General features: G+C 38.3%; 1 protein-coding gene across 5 annotated transcripts in view; it reads right to left on the bottom strand.

Annotated features, from left to right (window-relative positions):
• LOC122811806 (calcitonin gene-related peptide type 1 receptor-like) overlaps positions 1–27,211 on the bottom strand; it is a 1,193,346-nt gene that overhangs the window by 891,078 nt on the left and 275,057 nt on the right. For all 5 annotated transcript variants that reach the window (XM_044083884.1, XM_044083886.1, XM_044083888.1 and 2 more), the window contains exons 2-3: positions 18,869–18,972; positions 18,569–18,752 (exon numbers count right to left, since the gene is read on the bottom strand). In XM_044083884.1, the coding sequence (XP_043939819.1) occupies positions 18,569–18,752; positions 18,869–18,919 (235 nt within the window). In that variant the 5' untranslated portion in view covers positions 18,920–18,972. The remainder of the gene's footprint in view (positions 1–18,568; positions 18,753–18,868; positions 18,973–27,211) is intronic.

Below are 27,211 nucleotides of genomic sequence, written 5' to 3'. Positions count from 1 at the left end.
GAGTATTGTTTTTCCTGTTAACTAGGTTGGTGTCTGTTCAGGATGTGCATATAAATAGTTCTTACTCAGGGCTAAATCTTTGTTTAAAGATGTTAATATTGGGTTCTTATTATATAATCAAAGATGCAATCTTTCGAATGCATCTTGATCAAACTCTTGAAAGCACGAAACAGCAAAATAGCGAAAAGGCATATAAGTAATTTCTTTCCCTGGGAAAGAAATTGCTTGGCCGCCTCCGTTACTTTGCCTTTTTCCTCACTGTAGTGCTGCAATCTCAGAGTTGGTATATTTAAGTAGGCGGGGTGTGGGGGGCAAAGCCCCCCACTTTATGTAATGTTTTGAAGTTTTTATTTATTTTTTTTGTGGAACAGTGATTTTTTTCCCCTGGGAAAAAAATCACTGTTCTAAGTGTTCGGAATTGTAAGCTTTCACTTACATGGGGTCGATAAATCAGCATTCGCTTTTTTAAGTGTTCGCTGATTTAATATAGACCCTGATATGATTAGCAAGATGTTAGGTTCTGCATCAGGGGCAAGTTTTTTACAGTAAGAAGCTTTTCTTAATTTTGTTTCAATTTCTCCTTTTCATATCCTGTATGGTTAAATTCCTTACTGTTTCTTTTGATTTTTCTATCCATTTAGCATCTTAGTAATGTTTCACAGGGTCCTCATAAATATTTCTCCAAAATGTATCAGTTTCTTTTTTGAAGGTGCTTCTATTACTTTTGCTTTGTTCTCCAGTTCTCTATAAACCTTTTTTGAGTCACAAATTAACTGCTTATTTTGTACTTTTCTTTCATATTTATCTGCACACCTTCTAAGTTTTTAGTTTCTGCCTGAGCTGATATCTTTAGTTCATTATTTCCAATAGTGTATGGCAGAGCCTGGACTGTTCTGATACTGTGTGTTGCTTTTTCTATTTCTAAGTATTTGTTTATCTGTTTCCTCTTTAATGTTTGCCTAATAGTACCACTTCTTGCCCTAACTGCTTTATGGTTTTCTCTACGAGGTGCTCCCATGATGGCATTTTATTACTTCTCTTCCTTTCCCTTATTGCACCATATTTTTGCGGTAAGACTTTTGCTGTTATTAGTTTAGCTGCACAATAATATATCCTATGTACTTCTATTATATCACATGAATTTCTTTTAATAGTCTTGATTACTATGTTCATCTGTGTTATCAGACGTCTAACATTTGGGTCTTATTTACTTTCTGCAATCTATTTCTTTCAACGATCTTAATATGTCTATCCATCTCTATTAAATCCATCATCTCTTTTCTTAGACTATATTCTTCTAAACTGAGGGCACATTCTTTGCTTTATGTTTCTTGCAGGCATTCTACAGAAAGTTCCAGAATGTCTTCCTGTGACATATCTTCTTCACCAGCATTCTGTGTCATCCATTGCTCCTTCATATAGGAACTCATTGTTCATCATTCCTCAACACTGCCTGTGCCACTGTTTCCTGCTCCTTCCCTTACTTGTGCAACTCCAACTGAACTTTTATACTTGTTTCCTGTTGAAGGCTCCAGAGCATCGCCATGTGTCAAGCGATCACTTGTTTCTCATACTATCCATTTCTCCTTAATTTGGGGACTCATTGTTCCATCACATTGTAATGTTCCCAAGTTGGATTTTCTACACTAAATCCTGCACTTTGCAGGTAATCCATAACTTCAGTTTCTATTTCTTTAACTTCTCCATTACTAATACTTTTTTTTCTTTTTCCCTTTGTTTTCTTATTTTTTTGTATTGTGAACTTTTCCACATCTGGTTGTCTTTGCTTGTATTTCTCTTCAAATATCTTTGGTGCCACTTTTTCCTTTCTCCTTTGCATAAATATTGCACCACATCAAATCTCTTTATCTTTCCCATGTCCAAATTTCTTCAGCTGTCCCTCACTTCACCTGTTTCTTCTTAATTTGGGGACTCATTGTTCCATCATGCTGTGCCATATCCTGTATTAGACTTTCTACACTAAATCCTTCACTTCACGGTATTCTACATCATTATTTTCTTTTTAACTTCTACCTTACTCATCTTCTGTTCTATATCCCACCTTTGTGTTCTTATTTTTTGTATTGTGAAAATTTCCATATCTGGGTGCCTTTGCCTGCATTTCTCTTGAAATATCTTTGGAGCACCTTACTGGTCTTATACGGTATCTGAAGTAGCAGTTTACCTCCCTCTCCACATCTGTGGGCAGGATTGTCAGGGTCACCACCAACATTGCCCAAATCGGCAGTGTTATTCAAGTATGAGATAAGGTACATACCATGGGTAGGCATATAAGGGTATTCCAAGGTACACAGTACTCAGCTGTGTCTGATTTATACAAGACTCTGCCAACTCTTATCTTGGTTTTCCACAATACTTGGACTCCAGTTTCAGGACCACTCATGAGAGGACTACATCCAGGTCAGTCACACAATTACTGGAGTGCCACTAGTAGTAGGACAGGGCTGTCTGCGTGAGAGAGGCTTTCACCCCCCCACTTCTGGTGAGGCAGTCCCAAACTACTGGACCTAATTAGAGCTGTAACAGTGGCTGGTTATAGTAAAAGTCCTTGGGTTTCAGCCTGCTTTTCATCTGGACATGTATAGTATCAAAAAATGGGAAAGTTGGCATAAGTATGGTATTCCATAAGTTGTAAATGAAATGCAGCACAGTATAAATATGCCATTCATAGTCACCCTGCTTTGCCATCAGACTTTACTGCTTTCTGTGGCAGCCCATGTAGCTTAGATCTAACCCTTATGCTGTAAGATAGATTTGCACATTTATTTATTTATTTTACATTTGTTAACCGGGCTACTCTTGCTGGATATATTTCCATTTTCAGTAGAGGCCCGAGGAGAAAAGCTCCAATATAAGAACAACAGAATATACAAAACTATATATACACAATATAAAGGATAAAATATATAACTGTTAAACAGTAACAGACAAAGTTTGACAAAATTGATAAGTTGTACAATACATAGGTAAAAACAGTACAATAGGTAGTATAGGGAATTCTATTTTCAGCTCTGTCCTCACAGGGATAAGCTACAGGGTTGAGGAAGAAAAGTGAAAGAGAGCGGTGAGAAGTATAGAATAAAAGGATTAATCAGTATTGCTGCAGGGGCATAACCAATGGATTTTCAGATGGTTTTTGAGGTTTTGTTTAAAAAGAGGCAGAGAGGGAATTAAGGTAAGTTCTATAGGTAAGTGGTTCCAATGTTTACCTACAGTGTTCAAGAACAAGGAATCACCTGCTTTGTTGTTGGACTTTGTTGTGGTGGCTAGAAGTTTGTTAGAGGAGCGTAGTGAATCAAGGTTTTTGTAGGGGATGATGAGGTTAGAGAGTATAGGAGTATTGTTAGGTTGGTATAATAGCTTGCAGGCAATGGTGATTTGCATATATGCCAGGAGATTTTGTAATTCTAGCCAGCCTAGTTGCAGTAGGTTCAGACAATGATGGGTTCTAAAGGGATTACCAGTAGCAAATCAGGCAATACTATTGTAGGAATTATTTAGTTTGCTAAGGTTATTTTTTTTAGGTTAGATTAAATGGGTGAGGCATAAAGAAGAGTTGAGATTAAGTGAGAGTGAGCAATTTTGGTTCTTGCTAATTGTGTTAGGAAGGGTTTGATTTTGTATAAGGAGCCAAGTTTTTTGTTTACAGATTTTATAGTGTTATTTATATGGCTGTCAAAGTTAAGGTTATTATCAATAGTAATTCCTAGCAGTTTAGTGGTGGAGTCTGGGGATATTAGGGTACCGCTGTTAGAACTAATTGAGAAGTCTATTGGGGAGGACTTACTGGTAGGTGCAAAGAGTAGGAGCTTTGTTTTCTTAGCATTTAGAAGGAGGCAACGCTTTAAGAACCAGGTCTCAATTATGTTGAATACCTTCTGAGTTGAAGAATGTAGTTCTGAGGGGGAGTTAGCTGAGCATATGCTTGTTGAATCGTCTGCATATTGTATACAGGTGGCTTGAGGAATTGCTATGTGCAGGTCATTAATGAATAGTGAAAACAGGAGAGGTCCTAGAATAGAGCCCTGAGGGAGTCCAAGGGTGACTGGCAGGAGGGATGAAAGGTTCTGCTCCCAGAGAGCTGCTTGTTGTCTATTGCTAAGGTAGGACTTGAACCATTGGATAGCCAGAATGTCAAGGGAAAGGAACTCTAGAATGTTAATAAGAAGGGTGTGGTTAACCATGTCAAAAGCTTTTGAGAGATTGATAAAGAGTGCAGATGAGAGGGTATTATTGTTATGATTTTTATTAATGGAATCTGTGAAGGATAAGAGGGCAGTAGTGGTGCTATGAAATGGCCTAAAGCCATGTTGGCAATTAGCGAGAATGTTATGTTGGGTTAAGTGGTCTAAAAGCTGATGGTGAATACATTTCTCCATAATTTTTGCTAGGGGGGATAAAAGGGCTATAGGCCGATAGATAGAATAATCTTTCGAGTTGCCACCTTTATGTAGAGGTATGATATGAGAGATTTTCCAGATTTCTGGGGTGTACCCCTCTGTAATAGTTCTATTAATGAGGATGGATATTGGGTGTGCAATAGCTTTGGCTGCTTTTTGCAGGTATTCAGATGGTAGCTGGTCAACAGAAGGAGTGCAAGGCTTAAGCTTTTGGATGAATTTGAGGATGAGATCTGTAGGGATGGGTTGCAATTTAAATGTTGGAAGAGGGCCAGGACTGGTGGTATGAGGTATTGAGTTATCTGGGGTTAGTTGACTGGCAAGTGACTGTATGGTCTCAGTGAAGAAAGTATTGAAAGCATGAGCAATTTGGAGGGAGGTATTATGATCAGACCCTAGTGGGGTTGGAGTACGAGAGTGGCCTGGGAGTAAGAGACGATTGATTCCTGACCAGAATTTCTGTGGGTTATTTTGGTGAATTTCCTGTAAGTTACAGTAGTAGTTCTTTTTGTCAGTAAGTATGGCCTTTTTTGTAATATTTCTAAGCTGCCTAAAGTTTTGTTGGTCATAGAGAGATTTGGAAGCTCTCCATTTAGCCCATGATTTGTTTCTAAGTAACATTTTTTGTCTGGTTTCCTTAGAGAGCCATGGGGCTGGTTTGGTTTTCATTCTGATGGAGTGTTTAGGAGCATGCCTATCAAGGATACTTAAGAATTTGGAGTTGAAGTATTTAACAGCCTCATCAAGTGGAAGGATTTTTAAAGCCTTCCAGTCACAGGCACTTAGCTCACTTTGAACTAGTACTTGGTTGAAGTGTTTGTTGGTCCGTGACACCCTATAAGTGTGGGGGGGGGTTAGTAATATCATTTTTTTGCCTTATAATGTAGGTCAATGAGTGATTGCTTACATCATCAGGCAGAGTTCCAGTTATATAAGTTAGTTTAAGATTATTAGTAAGAATCCAATCTAAGGTGGTTCCTTTTTTATTTGGTTTGTTGAGTCTGGTTGTAGAGGTAATTGTTTGACTAAAGCCATGAAGATTAATATGAGTAGGGGGGTTTTCAGCATTTACAGTTTTCTAGTCGATGTTGAAGTCACCTAGTATAGTAGTTTCTTGTGGATAAGTAGAGGATATCCATCTAAGGATATCCTCAATAGTATTGATATTGTTACCTGGAGGAAGATAGATACAGATGATATATATTGATTTGATGGAGTTGATTTGAAATTTGGAGATAAGGATTTCAGCATTATTATCCTGTGGTGGGTTATAAGGTAAAGAGGTGATGTGTAGTCCATCTTTATATAAGATTGCTACTCCCCCACCTTTTCGTTTAATACGGTCTTGTCTTAATATATCATATCCTGGGGGAATGATTTCATTGTCTTTGGTATGAGGTTTTAGCCAAGTTTCTGTGAGGCAGAGGATGTCAAAGGAGTAAATATCTAGCAGGCTGTGAACGTGGGCTATTTTGTTATTAATACTTTGTATATTAAGATGTCCTATAAGGAAAGAATTGGGGGGTTTGGAGTGGGTAACAAGGGGTGTGGAATTGGGGTTGGTGGTATTGCTTAATTTGACAGTGTGTGGGCCTAGATTAGAGTGAATGTTGTCGTCTTTCAAGGAGGGATGTTTTAGTCTTAGAGTAGAGTTATAGGTATGGCTTATTAGATATTTTACTTTGTTTGCTGTATGTTTGTAGTATTTAATATGTGAGAGTCTATGGTATCTGGGTAGCAGGTAGCTTGGATTGGCAGTGATATTTATTTGAGTATGTGTGTAGGTAAGGGTAAATGTAGCAGTTTGTTTTGGAGAGTAATTAAATTGGTAAAAGGTTGTTTTTTCAATGAGGATGAGGATATAAGCTGAGGTAAGGACAAATATACATGTTGTTAGAAGAGTTAGTTTGGTTGTGAAGGGTTTAGTTACCTTAGGCATACTTTAGAGTTAAATACTACAGGTTAGTGGGGGTGGGGATGGGAGAATATAATAAGAATAGAATTGGATGGGTGAATATAATAAGGTATATAGAGTGGTTAGTACATCAGTACAATGGGCCAGGTGAATGATGAAACATTCAGAGCAAGACAGAACTGTCAATGTTCTAAACAATATAAAGCACAGATACTGCTGCTGGCACTTCCTTTGCAGTGACTGTATCAAATCTGCAGCAAGAATAAATTATGGTAAATAGTCCTTGGCCATATGCTACAGGTTGTAAAATGCTATAGATAATGTATACTATCAAAGATGCACATCAGTGACCTACATTTAAGTCCATCTGTTTTTAAGTGAAACACCCACCAGTCAGTGCCTACTATACATCACTCATGGATTTATACATTGAAAATGTTCTTAAAAATGCATCCTAACTTTAAAGTCTGTATACTGTTCCTCCGGCATGCAGAAATAACAGCTTCACACAAACATCCCAGGAGGCTGCCTCAACTAAGACTACAACTACTGATCATGAAGAAAAATTTTTAAGTAGGTACTTAAAATGCATAGCAGGGTGCTGTCACTGAACCTGTGCCTCTGATTTGTGGAGAGGGCCATGGTGGTGACTTTTTATGATACTGTATACTGGTGCCTGCTGTGTCCTGTGGAAAAATCTTTTGACTTTTGTAACATCTGACATGGGTTATAGCAGGTATCAACATTTTTAGATGTCCCATCATATGTACCTACCAGCTGGTCTCTGTAATCCCTATGAAGGACATGCAAGAATATCTTAGTGGGGACCCTCAGCTTAGCAGAAGCAAAGATGTCTGCTTGACTGTCCTCATGAAATAGGAGGAGTTTTGGTTCTACAAGATGTCAGATATATATATATATATGCAGCTACTGATTTGTGAATCTGGAAAATTAGCTGCTCAAGTACAAATTACAGAGCCATGGACAAGTCTCCTTCATAAGCCTTAAGATGTTGCAATACTTGATACATGCTTCACGCACAGCGCTGAGATGGATGATGCCATAATCCGGTGATTCAGAGAAATTCATGATATGTGTATGTATCTGACTGCATGATACACAAAGGGTAGAAATTCTTGTTGTAAGGGAATATATTGCCATTTTGTTCCCTGGTTAAGTGGAAGGACTCCAAGTATGGTATGCTGAATTTAGAATACGTTTTTGTGTGTGTGTGTGTGTGTGTGTGTTACTTGTATACTTGGATTTGTCTGGTAAGGTGTAGATTTTTAATTTTGACAACTGTACTCACCCTTGCCAGCACCCACAGAGTATAGTAGAGTAGAGGGATAAAACTCGGATGATGGTCCACTTGGCCCAAGTTCAGCTTGAGGTGGTAGGGAAGAAAGGGCATGCTAAACTTAGGTTGGAGGGCAGGGCAGAGCTGGCTACTTGCTGTCATAATCTCTCAATGCAAATGCACAACCTGTGGGTGGGCAGTAGGATCATCAAGCCACTGCTTTGTGCTAGGCTTTAACATGGGTTTGCAGAAGTGTGCAGTCATATGGGAAAGGTATTATGGGTGTCAGCAAAGATGTGGAACTCATGTCCTTCCAAACATGGGCAGGGTACATAAATTACAAATGGCCACATTGCTAGGATTCTGGTGAAGACATAAAGCTCCCACGACTTTCTGAAAGAAATCCCATGCTGGACAGTTCTTGAGCTGATGCTTGGTGAAATTCCTGGGTAAAGAAATGAATGGGTCATGGCCCATTGGGAGTAAACATGGTGATCAGCAGGTATGGAGGCAAAAATCATGTAAGAAAAAAAATGCGCTGTCACTTCAGAGGGCTGAAATTTAGACAAGTGTGTGCATCACACAATTATTTATTTAGTCTTATCTTCCCTCCCCTTGCACTCACATCTCTTTTAGAACTCTGGCCACATATGTTTCCTACCCGTTTCTACAGCAATTAGGCATAGAAAGCATATGCCAAAGTAATAATTTCTGGCACAGAAGGTACGGCAAAAGATAAGATAATTAAACAGTGCCATAGTATGTTAGAGTGGGGTGACTTGGGCACCAACTTGTAGAGAGGCTTGTAAACTGCCTGTCAGACGTTCCTTTTTTAAAATGTAAAGTGCCTTAAAGACAAACAAGATAGATGGTTAACAGGCTGTCTGTAAGTGATTTGCATTGCAGTCCCTTAATGGATAAAGTGAAAACTGTAAGTTGTTTTTTTTAATTTTCAGTCATTGGGGGGGGGGGGGGGGCTGGCATAAGGGTGTGCTGTTCAGGGAGCTGATTGTCCTTGCTACAGCTCAGTAGCTAGGCATATAACTGAGACAAATGATGCTCATTCTGAACATCAAGAAACAGGATGAACCAAAACAGTCAACAAATGCCAGTGTAAGTCATTGGCTTTTCTATTAATATCAGGTGACAGCTGCATACATCATGAGATGAGTAACTTTGAAAACCTCTAATTAAAATATGCTTCTGCATATTTGCATGTAAGTCTATCATATGTCTGGTTCCTGAGGAAGCAGTCTTTCAATGAGTTTTTCAATGGATATGTGGAATAAACGTGTCACACTACAAGTGGAACTCTGTTCAGGAGCTTGTTGACATGGACAGGGGAGAAGGATGAATTAAAAATGTGTTACTGGAATTAGGTATGGATATGAAAAGCCATTCTGCAGACCCAAGGCCCCGTTGTGGTTTATGCTATTTTAGGACAGTAGCAAGAGGGGTACAATAGGATAATTTCATACTTTATGGTCATACTTTAGTTGAATTAGAAACAAGTGTTTAGTGATTTTTTTCTTTAGAAATTGTAATGCAGAGAGGTGAAGAGTTCTAGCAAGAGACCAACTGAAAATCTGGCAGCTCTGTTATTACATCGGGCTAATTTGTAAAAGGGAAAATTAAGGTCAAAACAGATATGCATGATATAGACGAGGAATAGAAAGAAATGGGTTGGTTCGGCAGATTGTCAAGATCTTGGATAAGAAAAGCCCTAACTGTGGAAGGAAGTCAAAGTTTCTAATTTCTCTTTTACACTACATTGCATTTACTTGACAGCAGAAGAAAACAATATTCATAGCAATTTCATCCTTTTAAGTTCATTAAACATTCTATATGCTTCCCAAACCAACTTTGTCCTTACCCTTTTTCCATCTGTTCTACACCTACTTGTATGCTTCTATGGATTCCCTCTTCATTTCTCATTCTGGTAAGTACATTCCACAGGTATAAAGCCCTGTCTCTGAAAAAGTACTAACAAAGATCCGGGTATTAATTAAACCCTACAATCTGGTGCCTGTGGTCCCTCCTTCCCCCTTTGTTCTTGCTGTTCAGGATGACCCAGTCACATTGCAGTGACTTGATCTTGTGTAACAATACCATGTACCCCAGTCTTTTCTAGTCTCACTTGAGGACAGCCTTACCTCCTTTAGCCTCTAGTTATATTTCTTCCTATCATACCATGAATATTTCTGCTAGTGTTCCTTTGGATTTCCTTCAGGAGCTTGATTGATGTCCCTTTCCTTATTCTGTCTCCAGCATTGCAAGCAATACTGATGATGTGGTCTGACCAAGCCCACATAGATTAAAAACATAACTTTTTTTGCTGTCAGAATCCATGTCTCTAAGGATACATCCCAGCTTTCTTTCTGCTCTTGCCACTGCCTCTCACTCTGGTCCCAGTGGAGTAGTTCAGATGTGAACAATGCAATATATCCTTTTCTTGATCGGTTACTGAGGGTTAGACTCCCCTCAGATGGTACTTCACACCAGGGTTGTTAGGCCTAAGTTCATTACTTTGCATTTGTTTGCATTAAACCTCAACTGCCACCTTTCTGCCCACTTGTCCAGCATTTACAAATTCTTTGCTGGATCTGCACCCACAGTCTTCCACTGTTGTACCTGTCTTTGTGCCAGAAGAAAGAATTTGATCCTATTTTGTTTTTTCTAAGATTTGTATGGCAAATACATTGAAGAGTACTGGATGAAAGAAAGAACCATGCAATACTCCATGGGTCACTTTGTTCATTCTTGACATTGTTTCTTTTACCACAGTTCTATGTGTCTTACCTTTATTATAGCACATTAATGTCTATCAGACAGCAATTATCAGTGTTATCTAGAGTTCCTGGTTGCTCAGTTTGGTTGTCAGATGTAGTGCTTGTATATTGTTCCCATACAGGATCATAGGAGGTTACTAGGCTATTGGCCCTGAGGCCTTATAAGCCTAGCCAAGCGTTTAGCCCATGTTTAGACAAATCAGCACCCAGTGCCCCTGTCTGGCTGGGATATGGGTGGAATTCCAGGGGTATATTTTCTGTTTCCCATCCAGTTATCCAGGCTGTGCTTAAAAAGGGGTAAAGAGGTACTCTGTTTGATGTGGAGAGGGAGTCTATTTCACAGATGAGGAAGTCCCTGGGACACAAATCTGTCCCACCAACAAGCCCTGTTGATGTCACAGACCAGTTTGAGGCCACACATGATGGTTACTTGAGTGGAGCTTGACTTGCGGATATGCAGCAGTCCCATCAAGGTGGGGTCCATGATCACCTTGTATGCCAGACAGAGGTCACCTCTGAGGTGTCTGTATGAAACTGAGTAGAGGGATAGGGCTTTTAGCCTGTATATGGTAGATGTTTGAGGCACTGGATTCTCCTGGTGAGGAACCTCTGTGGTCTGTCCAGCTGCTGCATGTGCTTTGCGAGGTATATGCTGAAAGGTGCGTTGTACTCAATAATGGACCTTATAAGGGAAGAATAGAGGGATGTTATGACCTCCTTGTTCCTGAATGAGATACTCTTACTTATGAGGTGGGCCATGTAGAAGGCTTTCTGTACCACAGAAGCAACATGGCGGTCAAAAGTCAAGTTGTTATCAAGCTGGGTGCCCAAATCCCTTATGACTGATTGAGTGCTTAGGACGTTGTTATTAATGTGATAATTTGTGGGGACGTCACTCTCCCCAAAGGGGATGATGATGCATTTTTTGGTATTCAGCTTGAGGCCATGTTTCTGGCACTACTCATTTGACTGAGTGAGACCTTCTTGGACGATGTCCACATCACTAGGGGAATTGATGACAGCACCCAGCTTGCAGTCATCTGCAAACTCGGTCAGCCATACCCCACTGATTTTGGCCTGCACCTCAGAAAATGATATCCCAAATACATATATACATATAGTTTTTTTCTGAGTGCTGCAGCTTCCTCCATAATGCTGGAAATATGCCATTGGTGAACTGGTAATCCCACATATTGTTGAGGGTGAATGTGCATGCAGAAAGTAAGTGAGCAAGCACATCAGTATGTGAGTGTTTGTGAGTTAATGCATTCGGTGATGGGCTGGCATCCTGTCCAGCACTAGTCTTCTCTGTCTTCTAACTTCAGAGTACCAGGATAAACTGTGGCTTCCTGGTGACCCATAAATGGATTATGTGGGAAACTGGAAAATGAATAAAATAATGATTTCAGCTGATTATCAATGATCTGTTCAAGTAGTCTGGTAAAAGTAACCACTTCAGTCATGGAATGATCACCAAAATATATAAATAGAGTTTGTACCTGAGGGAAAGGAAATGCATTACTGCCTTCATTTTGTGACCCTTGTAGGTAAAAAGCATTACTACTTCTTTTTGCTTTTGTTTTTGTTAGTGCTAAGGAGTAATTTAAAATAACTTGATCAGGACTTTGTGACTCGGGATGTTTCTTGCAGTTTAGAGCTGATGTCAGAGATAGTAACACATGTGAAGAAGACGGTAGAGTCGTCAGCATACTAATGCAATTTGACATTATTACAGAGGTATGTCATACTATTAAGCTCTTAAATGTAGAAACCCATCTATTTCAAGATCTGAGCACTGAAATACTACTGTGGGGACCAAGATACACCAGTTTTAGTATATATTTTTCTTATTTTAAAATCAGTTTGAAGTCATTTTCAGATAAGAAAAAAAAAACTCTCTCTTTCTCAGCATATCTGTGAGATAATTATTTGGCTCATACAGTAACTGTACTAGCCAAATTACCCTGGAGTTTCATATTAAAACCAATGGGAACAATTAACCTGGAAGTAAGAGGTTATGCTGTTTATTAGCTTGACTTCTTACCTCTACCTCATGAACACTATGTGTAGCCAACCCATGTCCTATTACTGTGTAATTGGTAGGCACCAGTAATTAGTTGATCTTAGTGCTCACAAGGGGCCCATTCCAGTGTGAGTGTGTGTGTGTGTGTGTGTGTGTTTGTATGTGTGTGTGTGTGTGTGTGTGTGTGTGTACAGACATATAATGACTTATCTATTGCTAACAAAACCACCATTCCAAAGGCTCCTATTGTCAAAGTCTGGTACAATACCAAATTTACATCTGGTGGCTATGTGACAACTTCTGACAAGGATTGGTGAAACTAATGTCCAGAATATAAGTGCACCAAGTGTGCATTCATACTGAAGTAAAAAATATTTTTATTTCACCAGCCATGGCAACATTTCTTTTAATGTTTATATAATGGACTGTATTCTATGTATTTACAAAGATTATTTGTGCCATGTGGGTGGCCACGGTGGTGCAGCGGTTACCGTTGCCGCCTCACAGCAAGAGGTTCTCCAGTTCGATTCTCAGCTGGGGTTCCTTCTGTGCGGAATCTGCATGTCCTCCCTGTGGTCGTGTGGGTTTCCTCCCGGAGCTCTGGTTTCCTCCCACATCCCAAAGACATGCAATAGGTGGATTGGACACTCTAAATTGGCCCTAGGTGTGAGTGTGTGCATGTATGTGCCTTCTGTGGAAGGTTGGGCGCCGGGCTGGCAACTCGACACCGTAAAACTCCACTGCCAATCATGAGCGGACAGATGATCCGCTGTGGCGACCCCTAACCGCAAAAAGCCAGAAGAAGATTTGTGCCATTATGGAAAGAATGGCATAATTGAGATGTTTTGTACCTAAGCATCTATTTAGACTTCCTTTTTTTTTTTTTGAGTATTGAGAACTGCCTTTGGGGAACTGACATATGGTCTCTTATATACAGCTAGTAAATCCTGCATTTTGGTGTTGGGGGGGGGGGAGTGTTGTCACAGTCTGGTACTTTTGACCTCTGTACAAAAGGCCAGGAAAACTAAAATTGAGAATAAACGTCTGCTAGGTCCTCATTATGTCAGAAATAAAAATCATATTTCTTTTACCAGAAAAAATATATATCACCAGGAAAACAATATTTTTTCCAGGTTGTGGTTACCATGACATGCATTCAAGCAGCTAAATCTAACAGATTCAGCGGTGTCCTGCACAGGAAGCTCTGTGAACAGAACATCAGTTTTGTGTGTGTTTTGTAGCTGTGCCTCATGTTCTACTTAACTGAAAGTTTCATAATGAAATATTGCAGGTGAACAGATGTATTGCCCATCAAAACAGGCCCTAGTGATTTTAGCTCATGTCTTTAATGCCTCAATTTGATGTTTTGCAGCGTACCAGTTTTTCATTGTGGGTGTTGTGTTGGATAACTGCTCAGCATCCTGAGTACAGTAATGGGCTAAAATATAAAAATTAAAATTACCTGTATTTTTCAGATTTTTTTCCGTTTGTAACATAGTATTAATAAAATGTTAAATGATTGAGCAACTAATATGGTGGGGTCACATTCTACATAGTACTGCACTGAAAACCCTGAGGGTTGAATACAAGTCTTAGTTCTTTTTTTTTAATAGGAGGTCATCCTGTTGCTATTATTTGAAAGTTTCCAAATAAAGTCTCAAAGAAGGACTGAAATATGGCTTTTTGCAGACAGGCACTACATCAGATTATTTAGAGGTGTTCACTGTTGTATCTGATTTAGCTTGGGAGTTCTGTTCCAAACATCTGTTTAGTGTTCAGAACTCCTAGAATAATTCTCTACAGTCAAAAATTGTGTATCATACAATGTTTTAATTGTGGGTGCTGTACTAAACTTCTTCTCAGTATGCAGAGTATAATGATGGCAAAAAATATGTTTTTGTACTGAGCTGTCTAACATTAGAAGTAAACATCCTATTTATTTCTCATGCAGATTTTCTTTTGGTCACTGGACTTATGACAACCGCCACAAGTTCAGAATAGTGCAGAAAACTGCATTGCAAGATGAAATTATGATTTCATCTTTACAGATGGAACTACCATTTAAGTGCATGTTGTAGCTGAAGGTCAAGATGCACAGTTCTGAGTAATTTGCTATAACACGTTGTACCATTACAGAGAAAGGGGAATTGAAGGTACCACCAGTAACCTTATATAGCCATACCTCTTAACCTCTTAGAGCAAGAAATCTGGACAAAGCCATAAATAATGGGGGGACAAAGGCACAAAAATAAGGACACTTTTTAAATATTGTTCTTACAAACTTAGAAAATTGACAGAATGACAGGTTTTGCATTAGCATGAATTTTCTGAAGGGTATGAAGTCTGAAACTCAAATGTCTGTCATTATTTTCTGACTTCACCCTCATCGCTTTGAGAATGATCTGCCAGAAAACCACATTCTTATGAGAAGCAGACCAAAAATAAGAAGTCTGAAACTCAAACGTCCGTCATTATTTTCTGACTTCAACCCTCATTGATTTGAGAATGATCTGCCAGAAAACCACAATCTTATGAGCAGCAGTCCAAAAATATGAGGCAAAACTCTGGACACTCTGTGAAAATCTGTATAGTTAAGAGGTATGTATATAGCCCTTTGGGTACTCCGTTTTGTATCATTCATTTCACACAAAAAAATATATTTTACATTTTAAAGCAGACAAACTCAGTATGAATCTGAATCATATCAATGTTGTGTTATTATAAAATGTGAACCAAAAATTTGTATTCTTTTTAGGAAAAAGTAGTAATCTGATGATGTCAATTGTCATTGTATCCTCAACAAATGGGTCCGGTTCCAAGTATCAGAACTGACTCAGCCATTAGTGCAGCTTGCACTGGCCAAAAACTCTCTAGCTTTAACCTTACCCTGAATGCTCCTCTCCCAATTACCTCAGATCTCATTTGCAGTTTTCCCCTGACAGACGCATTTGCCATCGTTCTCTACCTAAGTAAATGTTAAAATTATTTTTCTGTTTTTCACTTTTTCTAGTAATTCTTTTGCTAGTCGCTTTTCTATAAAGCCCTACCAACTGTTATTTCCACCTTGTTTGAACTTCTCTCCCTTTCTCCTCTTATTTACATGTTGGTGTAATCTTGTCTGTCATCACTAAAAAGACTTTTCCTTTCTCTTACTTGAATTGCAGTGGTTTTTATTAATACAGGATTGTTTCTTTCTACAAAAACTCTGAACTGGAGTGGTTTCTACCATTATTGGATTCATTTGCTGTAGTCTTTGGCTTCCTGGTCAGTTGTTTGTTCTTTGCTTGGATTTCTGTTCCAGTTTCAGGGATTATTGCCTCTCTCTTACTTCTCTTAATTCTTTTTCTGTAAACAAACAAAAAAAAACTTTACTGTTTATTGTTGTTGGTTAGTGTATGTTTCTCTTGTGAGTCTCTTCTTCTGCGTGAGTATGCATATAGGTGTTTCAGTTAACTGCCTTTTTCGCCATCGCTGACAACTTCTCTTTGTTCGTCCCCATGGTGGATAAACCAAAGGTCCCACTGGTTTCAAATGATGCCAGAAATGTGTTCACAAAATACCAGTGTCAGATAATCACCAGTTATATGTCTGTTGCCTGGGCCCTGTTCATCTAAAAGAAGACTGTTCCATATGTCATGGTTTTAGTCACAGGGCACTTGTGAAAAGGAAAAATTAATTAATTTTGAAAGGCGGTAAAATAAGCCCTGTTGACTCTACAGCTGTGCTCAACCACAAACCAAGTAGTATGAAGAAAAATATAGAACACAGCACCACAGCAAACCAATAAAAAGCAGATGGTAAAGAGCAGTGTAAAATCTAAATATACTTGTATTCGAACACAGGTGAGCGCTTTCACGATAAAATCGCTTCTTCAGACCATACAAAAAATCAGCAGCATCTCAAATATTTAAAATGCAATTAATTAAATGTCTACCAATAAAAACATTCAAGTACAATAGTCATAAAATTGAATGTTAGTTAAGTTGTTTTAATTGACACTGAAGAAGAGTCGCATTGACTTGAAAGCTTTGTTTTTGAACAAAGAATGAGACGGTTGGACTTTGGTTTCTTTCGCTGTGCTAATTTACTTCTTTACGTGTTTGGCCCATTTGGTTGTCTGGCAGTTTATTTGCTTTATTTTAATATGTTATAGCAAAATGCCCATATTTGCATGCTGTATCAGGCCTGCAGATATTTGAGATTCTGTTGTTTCCTTTCACTAAAAGTTATCAGGCTGTACAAAACAAAAATTACAGTTGAATTTTCAAGGGGTATTGTCCCAGAAATGTTATAAGAATATCTTGAAGCCTTAGAAAGATAATCATTTGGAGTTAACGTGGAATCCAAACCAAAACATCCATTGCAAATGGACAGGGTACAACTTAAACTTAAAAAAAAAACACATGTAGCTTTCAATTCTCATCGGAATAAAATAAACAAATGCTATCAAAAGATAAATATAAGATTTTGTAGGGAGTTCAGACCTCAAAAGAATATGTGTTTCTGTACTTAAACGTGATCTAATCAATATTTGTATATTTTAAGGCATAAAAATTTACATTTTTTTTTAATTCAAGATGCAACTGCTCCTTTGTGACATTGCTAGGAAGAGATGTAAGAGTCACATGTCACATATCATCATAACCAGACTTTATAAGTTATTGTAGTAAAAGAAATAAGGTGTGTAAGACTAAAAATATCTCATGCTGGTTAACTACATTCACTCTCTGACTACTTCTGTCTTTTTTCCAGTCACCTAAGACAATAAGCTTGGATTTCAGTTTGAAATTAAAAACTTTCAGCAGCTGAATCATGGGAGTCAGAGGGTACATAGATACAGCCAAAAGACAATAGTGTATCTGTTGGTTTTAACCAGAATAGCAATGGATTCCTTGTGAACACAACAGGGAAAGTGCACACAAGCTAAAAAGCAGACAAGGCTGTAATGGAGGAAAAATAGTGACACCACTGCTGACACAATGCAGTAATGTTAAAATGTATGTAATTGGGGTTGGGGGTGGCTTAATGGTTAAGGTGTTTACCTCACAGACATAACATACAAAGTTTGATTCTCATCTTTGAGGAAATTTAAATGGCCCACAAGGGCTGCTAGCCTAGTACTTACCTATGAACCTATAAAAACAATTATGACACTGATAATATACATTTTTATCTTACACATTGTCCAAGAGCACTCTTAGAAGGGCTTCCTGACTTTCCCTTGTTACTACTAAGTTGCATGTTCTGACCTGACTCTTGATTAAATGAGGGGCTTTTCTATAAAGTGATATTCTTGACAAATCTAGCTATAATTGACAATGGCTCTATTTTCCTGCAAAATATGGCTCATGACTGATGGAAATGAATGAATGAATAAACAAATAAATAAAGGTCTAATAGCACTCTCTGTCAAATTGTCTACATTTTTTACCAATGAGTTGAGGCCTTTAGAGCCTAGCTTATAAAAATGTTGTTCTGGGGTTCCCATTATTAGTTTGAGGACTGAAAGTGCGATCCTCGGAACTGTAAACATTTAAATGTGATTAGGTGGAAATATTACATAGTCCAAACTGCTCCATCTTGGAGAATTCCCTATCATTCTAGGTACAGTGATCTCAGAGTTAGCATATACTGGGAAGCAAGGTTGTGGGGTTACTGAGGAGCTGCTTTTAATGTGTGATAATGACTCTTACAGTTAACTGTTGTTTCTCAAGAATGATACTTAGTTGTCATATTTTCAGGATCTGTACAATTAAGTCTTGAACTTCCAATAGGGAACACTTATTCTGGCATATCTCCAAAAGCATATCTGCTTAACACCATGGTTGCTTGCTATCTAGATTGCCAGTTTAGGATGTTGTTTTCTAGTCTATATTGTGCATTGCAGTTCTAAATATTTTTTGCTTTTAATATGTATGCAGTATGCATTTTAACTTTTTTATTGTCACACACTATGGCAACTGAGAAAGCTCAATATATTTAAAGCTGTGATGATGCATAGGTATTGCTGATTTTGTTTACAGTAATATGTTTTATCTTCTTCGGTCTAGCATGATTAGTTCACATTTCTTGTTGCAGTCCTATGATTAGTACATACAGTTGACAGAATGATTCTAGACATACCTGGTTTTGAGTATGGAGGATCTCTTATAATCTTCATATAACACTCAAACTGAGCTGTTAATATTTGTTTTTGAGAAGTTCCCATTGTCTCAAAATTTACATTTAAGAATGTATCAATGGAGTCATTATCTGGTAGCATGGTGGGTTGAGTTAAGAAAGGCTCTGATGAAGGGGATCCATAAACCTACAGAAAAAATCAGATAAAAAAGAACATAAGAAATTATAGCTATATGACATGTGGGCTAAGGTATGCAACAAAATCCATTAATGTGCATTAAATTGTTATCTAAAATTCCTTACCATAATGAAGAAATGCAGCAAAAGGTACAAAATTAATTTCTGAATGTTCATGGTAATCAGTATGAATCCCTTCTAGTCCTTCAGGAATTTAGGGCAGGAAAATGCTGTTGGCAAAACAAAAAAAAAAATTAATTAAAAAACAAAGATGTTGTCCTTGCTCTTAATTTCCCCCTAAAAACAAGAAAACATTGCTAAATAAGTTTTTCTTACAACTGTAAAGTTTTGTGAATTGTTTTTGTAATTTCTCTGGAAAACATTGGCTGTGTTAATGCTATATTCCAGCTTTACCCAGGGTCATTGCCCTGCTCTACATTAAGCAGTTCAGTCATAAGCACAACATAATCCCACTGGGAATCGTCTTGTCCACTCTTTGACCTCTGGTCACCCTCAAAGTGTACTTGTAACCGCTTGAATTTACCTAGAGGTCATTGTGGAGGCATTTCCTAATTATAATTGTCCAGGAACCTGTTGTTACATCTTTCTAGTTAATTCTCTCTCCTCTTACTGCTCATACTTTTACAGAAAACTGTTAAGTATTACTAGGCCTCTTGTCCCTTCTAAGTGTATAATCCAGTAAGTACTACATTTTCTAGCATATATAATGCAACCTTATCCTTCTATACTTTACTTTGTTATATATACTTGCACAAATATATGCCCTTACATAGCTAGTTATTTGGCAATTCTTTTGGACAGTTTACTTGCCTCTTAGTCTTCTTTTCTCCTGATTACAGTTGCAGCAAACTCCGTTCAGAACGTTCATATGCCTAAAACGTCTGAGGCATCCTCAATTTAAGTAGGACAAAAATATGTATGAAAAAGAAAGTAATCACAGCACCTGCTTAGCTGAATACAACTGCTTCCCCTGCTGAAGTACAGTGTAAGCTATCTCCTTTTACGGACTATGCCTATCAATGTATAACTAAACCTATCAGCACAGACAACACCATCCTGCAAGTTACTTTTTATATTCCATCTCCATGTTGTGAAACTTCTTACTGCAGATAACTTCTGCATTAATGAAACTATAATACCAACTCAGCTGGAAGGCCCTATTCATCCCCCTCATATCATAAAGATTGAAATTACTGATACCATTTTCATGTTTCAGGTGCTAGGCTTGCAAATGCATTAGTATTCCTCTGAGAGGCTTATCTCATCTAGTATTCCTCATCTACTCTGCCCCCAGTTTTCTCCAATCCTGTGACACTGAATTTATACTAATCCCTCACTACACCCACTATTCAGTTACCGTACTCAGACCACACACAGTCATTATTAGACACTCCCACATACCACTTCATTGAACGTAAACACACTTCCTTCAAATTACTTGTTTCACAGTAAATACAATCCCATGTTATAAAAGGAGCCATAGCACTCTGTCATCTCATCTTACCCCTTGTACAGGTTTTATTCATAGCAAATACACCTCAGACCTACACACTCTGCTACAACACTCCACCAACTAATCCTTCCCTCTCTTTGAGTAGCCACTCTGTCTAGACTTGCACATCTTATATCTGCTCAGTCACACTGTTTTGATATTACCAGAGAGTATCTTCTGGAGCATACCTCTATCTGTCTATGATTAGCACCCCAGCTTTTGAAGCACACATCTACCTATCTATATTTATAATCTCTATCACTCCATTGCTAAATCATTTATTGTAACTTTTACCTAGAACTACTATCCATCTTATCTCCTTACCTCCGTCTGTTTAACCCTTCATTTCTGCATGTAACTACTTCTTATCCTTAGTTATAACACATTCTATCACATCCCACTCCATATTGAACAATTCCCATCTCCACATCTCCAAACTCTTAACTATACTACTTTCCATTCACCTTCAGTATAGCACCAAACTTCTGCTGCACATCATACAGCCATCTTCTCAGATACAATTATCTTAATTGCTCACCCATCCCACCCAAAACTAAAATCAAAACAAGGATTTAAATAAAATGGTATCCCATCTTGATAATTTCATGCTGAATCTTCATCTACAGGAAAATATTTACCATAATCCTGTCCCACTCATCCAGCTAACCCATTATCACAGATTTCACTACAACTCTACAAATATTTACTAACATCAAGTGCTTGCAAGTAGTCCATATTTAGCTCCATACCTCTCAACCTCTTAGAGCAAGCAAGCTGGACAAAGCCATAAATAAAAGTGGGACAAAGGTCCAAACATAGGGACAATTTTTAAATATTGCTCTTACAAACTTAGAAAGTTGATAGAATAAAAGGTTTTGCATTAGCTCCATACCTCTCAACCTCTTAGAGCAAGCAAGCTGGACAAAGCCATAAATAAAAGTGTGACAAAGGCCCAAACATAGGGACAATTTTTAAATATTGCTCTTACAAACTTAGAAAGTTGATAGAATAAAAGGTTTTGCATTAGCATGAATTTTCTGAAGGGTATGAAGTCTGAAACTCAAATGTCTGTCATTATTTTCTAACTTCGGTCTTTAACGATTTGTCACTAATTACCAGAAAACCACAATTTTATGAAAAACAGACCAAAAATATGAGGCAAAAATCTGGACATTTTGGGAAAATCTCTACAGGTGAGAGGTATGTTCAGCTCTGTGTCATTTGCAATCATGGAAGCCTGGCTTAATGCCTGAAATAAAAGATGGAGAAAGTCTCCCACCTGGCCATCATATTATCAGGGCTGAAAGAAAGAAGGAAAAATTTGATGGTATCACTACTACATATCCATTTTCTTCAAAGGTTTTTTAAATAGCCATACAATGTCCAACAATTTAATAATGCTGAAATCCCAGCCTTGCTCCTTAAATTTAACAACCACAAAAGCTTATGGATAATTACTGTCTATATCTCCACTGGGAATAAGACATCAACAGCAGAGGGTATCCTCTCGTGTATCTGGCACCAACCCCCACAAAACCAACATTCTAGGTTATCTAATTTTTGACTGGCTATCTCTTACTGGAAAATTCCCATTATCTAAAATACATCTTTACAGTTTCACTCAGCTAATCAATAAACTAACAAGGTATGACAAACATAAGTCTTTATTAGACTGGATATTCATTTCAGACCCCACAACATTTAAATCAGGTATCTTTCCAGATACCTTCAGTGATCATTTCCCAACATTGGGTAAAAGACTTTTTACCCATCCACCAAGGCAGATTCACTACAATTTTATTTGTAATCTGTCAAAATTTAATGCAACAACATTCATATCTATCTTATAGTCTCACAGTGGTCCATACTGAAAACACTTCCACTAGATGTGATATCAGAATTTAATAAAATATTCCTTAACATAATCTATGGCTAAGCAAATCAACAGAAGCACTCACGAGGGATAGAAAAAACTAGAAAAATGGACTATACATAAAACACAACAAAATTTCCAGGATTTCAAACAGCTTTGCAGTCTTACCAAACCTAGAGTAAAGGCTAGCACAAAACAATATTATACTGAACTTCAGAACACCAATAAAAACAATCTAAAATTAATGTGGATATCAGTCAAGCAACTACCATACCCAAGCCAAAAAAGGAGACCCCAGTCCTTTCTCTAATGGAATCATGTCAACTCACTGAAGGTAGTTTCTGCCACAGTAAAACGTTTGAAAACTTCTTGCCAAAACTACATTTGGCAAACATAAGAAAACCTTTTCTTACTGCAGGGGGGCAAGCCACCTGCACCCCAGATGTGAGGAGGCACCCCTACACTCCCTGAACTTATATATACCAACTCAGAGGTCATAAAACAGAGAAGAAAAAGGCAAACTCCGCTGTTATTAAAGTATGTTTCACTGAACAGCATTCACACATTTTATGTGCAGCAAAACTAACTTTGCCAATTTGACATGTTCCCTTTCTTATAACCCCCCAATCACATACCACATAAATTCAAGATATATTTAATATATACAATAATTGAACTGACCCACTGACCAAAAACAATGTTTCTTATAGTACTGACACCTCCTGGCAAGAAAATAAAATCTCAACCATTGTCTCATTACAACCTATATTTACTACAGTTACCAAAAAATATATCCAGAAACAAAAATCTATAACTTTAGCAATTGACAACCTACAATCAGAATACCTTAAAACTGCTGCTTACCCAGTATCTGTATTAATAAACAGACCTATCTAAGAATATTGCACTCCAGCACTTTGGAAAAAAACATATACCCTCCAACTGCATAAAGGCTGAAATGGCACATATGTTTCAAACCTTATACCAACTGCAATACAGTCCCCTCTGTCAAACAAGTTACAAAATGTGTTCACAGGCAACTCTTTCAACAAATTCTTGACAACTTTTCACCCCTACTCAGCATGGCTTCCACCCTCATCACAGCACAACAACCACCCTTCTTACCTTTGTCAACTCCAGAAACCAAGCAATGAACAATAGTAAACTAATCTATACTTTGTTTCTGGACTGGTCAGATGGCTTTGACACCATCTCTCACTCTAAACTAACTCAAAACGTTTTCTCAGTTGGACTCTCTTATTCCTTTCTCCACTGGTTACAGAGCTGTCTCTCTCTCTCTAACCAACTACAGTCAGTTAAATGGCAAACCACTTATTCACCTTTCATACAAATCACAACTGGGGTAAATCAAGGATCGATTCTAGGTCCCCCTGCTTTTCAACATCTTTATTACTAACCTTTAGACTGCTGCAAAATGTAAATTCTTAATCCAGTATGCTGATGACTCAACCCTCATATTATCTGCTCAGAACTTATTCTGTCTGAAAGATAACCAGAGAATCATTCACTACGGTACAATCCTGGATTAAGAACCCTCACCTCTTATTAAATAATTGAAAAAAGTTACTTCTATTCTTTCCTAAATTAAGCAATCAAGATGAAGTTACCTTCACAATCACCACCTCAAAGAACACAAAAATCAAAGTAATCCATAATCAAAATTACTGGGAGTTGCCATTGATGATAAGTGAAATTTGACTTGCATTAGCGGACCATTAAAAACACCAAAAATTTTAGACACTTTATAGAACCAAACACTTCCTCACTTAAATAGCTTTATAGCTACTTTATTTCCAAATGTAGTCAGAATCACATAAAAATAACTGCAATTAGACTGTCTGCATCTAAACAACTAGCTCACAGTTAAGCAACTCTTAACGAATTAAAAATAAACAAACAAAGGACTAGCAACATGCCCTAAAACACTACACATTACCGATCAGTTCAATAACCCCAAAGAAACTGTAACATCCTTTGGATATCTAGGCATATAGCTTGACTAATCCCTCAACTTTCAGGAATAAATTGAAAAATTCATGTCTAAGATCTACTATTTGATATTCAGGGTACAAAAATTATCCCAATTGCTCCTTCTGCCAGAGCTGCAGTTGAAGAAGTTTTACAACTGGAATACAGTTTACCACGTTTTGCCAGAACAAGATTCTGTCCTGACCTCCAGCTACTACCTTTATGGAGTTTGCATGCTCTCTCTGTGTCTGAGTAGAGTTCCTTCCACCTATCAAACATGTTGAGTGCTTCTATCTCATAAGCACCCAAGAATGGAGTTATGGGCAGCAGCACAGACTCTAGATGGTGCCTATCAGTGGAAAAGTTGTATAAACCCACTGCTTTGCACATCAACTGTAGTGCATGGTATCCTGTAGATAGAAGGGAGTGGATTACATACTGTCCATCATGTCAGGCTTAGCCACTCAGTGTAAAAAAATTGGCTCTAGTTGACTTGTTTGCATTGACCAATGTCACCAAAAATAGACATGTTTTTTTGCCAGAAATAAGTGGGGTGAGGACATGGGTTACTCCAACCTATGTCAGGGACCTATGCTAATCATGGGTGGGGTATATATGCCACTACTGGGCAGTGTGTGCCTCCCATAAAGCCCAGCAGCCCTGGGTCAGTAGGTTACTGGCCAGACAGTGTCCAATTCCCCAGCTTGGGTTACCTGGGATACCTCTGTTGAGTGAAAGCTGGACGTAAAACTAATTAACATGCCAATACAGAGTAAGGATTGCTACCCTTAATATAGGTTCACTGACAGGACACAGCTTGGAAGTAGATAACGTGATGGTTGATAATAAGGAGGAGGCTGGATAACCTATGTGTAAAGAAAATAAGATGGAAGGGCAGTGCAGCAAAGCCACTTGGCTTGGGATCCATTGTCTACTATTCAGGGGTAGGACAGACTATAAATGGTGAAGGAAATGCGGTGAGAGAGAGAGAGAGGATGCAGAACACAGTGAGGGATGTCATCAGGTTACAAGACAAAGACAGAAATGTAAAGCAGATAGTCATTAGACACTTCTCATAAGGGATGCCAGCAATAACCTGCTCACTAGTCTACAGAACATTAACGGCAGATGTAAGGGATACTTTTAATAGGTTTTTGAATGAAAAACACCCCACAGAAGCTGTACTGCCCCAGACACAGTCTATGATCAAAGAAAAAGAGGACCCCACCTTAAAAAAGTGAGAACAGCACAAAGCAAAATGAAGTCAGGGAAAGCAGTAAGATCAGATGAGATCACAACAGATATCATATATATGAGCAAGATGTCGGATGAGTTAGGGAAGAAATATTTGTGTGTGTGGGGGTTCTCATAAGTTCATCGGTGTTTACTAGGTTAACGACCACAAGGGCCTTTTTAAGCCTAGCCATGCATCCCAAATCTCTGACAAGTTCTGATACCCTTGATGAGTGTAAGCATGGTCCTGGGAGATGAACCATTTACAGGATACCTGTACCCATTAGAGACATAGGTGCCAAACCAGGGATGAATTTCCATTTTCCCATCCAATTGTCCAAGTTGCAATTGAATTGGGTTAGGGAGGAACTCTGCTTCGCATGGATGGGGAGCCTGCTCCATAGACAGGATAGTGTCTGGGATACATACCTATCTCTTAAGCAGGTCCTGTTTATATCACAGGCAAGGTTTAAGTCTGTAGAATGGGTAATTCTGGTGGGGTTTGTTTTGCAGATATGCAGGAGGTCCATCAGAGTGGGGTCTGACAGTGCCCTGTATTCTCATAATACTATGGAGAGAAAGGCATATCCCAGATGACTGGAGAATAAGCTTTCTAGTGGCGATGCACAAGAACAAAGGGGAAATTTACAGCTGTGGGCAGTATAGAAGTATCAAACTCATGTCACACTGCATGAAAGTTCTGGAAAGGGTGATTGATAAATGAATGCTCAGAACAGAACCTATGAGCAAGTACCACAACAAAGTAAAACCACACAGACAGATATTTATAACAAACTCAGAGTAGTAGAAAGAAAGATGGGAGATGAGCAGTCTGGATTTGGATTGGGATGCATCACAACCAACCCGATGTTTGCAGTGTGACAGACAGTTGAGAAAAAGCTAGAGATGAGAAAAGAGTCTAACTCAGCACTCTTAGGCTTGGAGAAAGCAGATAACAAGGTCCCAAAACAGCTCATTTGGGCAGGCCTGTGATGGTCTGAAGTCCCAGAAACACTGGTAGAATTAGTGCATGCTATGTACAAGGACCCAATGACACAAGGATGAACAGCAGTTGCACTCACAGAAGGATTCCCAGGGAGAGTGGGTGTAAATCAGGGTTCAGCACTGAGCCCTCAGCTGTTCAAATTGGCAATGGAGTACATTAGTAAAAAGGTTGAAGGGGACAGAATAAAGCTGCTGTACGCAGATGATGTCACATTACAGGCAGACTCTGAACAAGAATGTCAGCAAATAATGGAGGGGATGAAATGGAAATTTGATGGTACATGGTATGAAACTGAATACAGATAAGACAGTTGTAATGGAAACAAGTGGGGGAAATCAGACAAAGCTGATACTTGAGACAGAAGGGAGAATAGTGGAACAACTTAACAGTGTTTTGTCAAACGCTCATAAGAACAAAGTAAGAAAGAACTGTCGTTTTAGGCCAAAACTAAAACGATCAAAAATAACAAAAAAAAAATATTTTTTTTACAGAAGTGCAAGTCCCCCTGTACTCCACACTCCCTGCTAATTATATATTACTTAGAGACTGAACAAAAGCAGGGTAAGATCAAATTCCCTGATCCTGTTGTTCTGCAATCTCAAACAAAAAGCTGCTTGCTAAAACTTCACTGAAATGAAGGTTCAGTCATATGAGCATTTCCTCTTATTTACAGCTGCAAAAAGTGTTTGCTCGTATAAGCATTCACTATATTGACCTGCAAGCATATATTACAATGGTACTATATATTATAGTGGAGCACAGAGCATGCCTACCTCAAAAAATGAAACAACCTTTCTGTCAAGTGCTGGAGAAATCCATATAACACTGCTTGCAAGTATGTGTGCTGGTAGTGAG

The sequence above is a fragment of the Protopterus annectens genome, chromosome 9.part0 (assembly GCF_019279795.1).
Source record: "Protopterus annectens isolate FY-2018-M chromosome 9.part0, PAN1.0, whole genome shotgun sequence".
Taxonomy (NCBI): domain Eukaryota; kingdom Metazoa; phylum Chordata; order Ceratodontiformes; family Protopteridae; genus Protopterus; species Protopterus annectens.
This window is presented reverse-complemented; position numbering and strand designations above follow the sequence as displayed.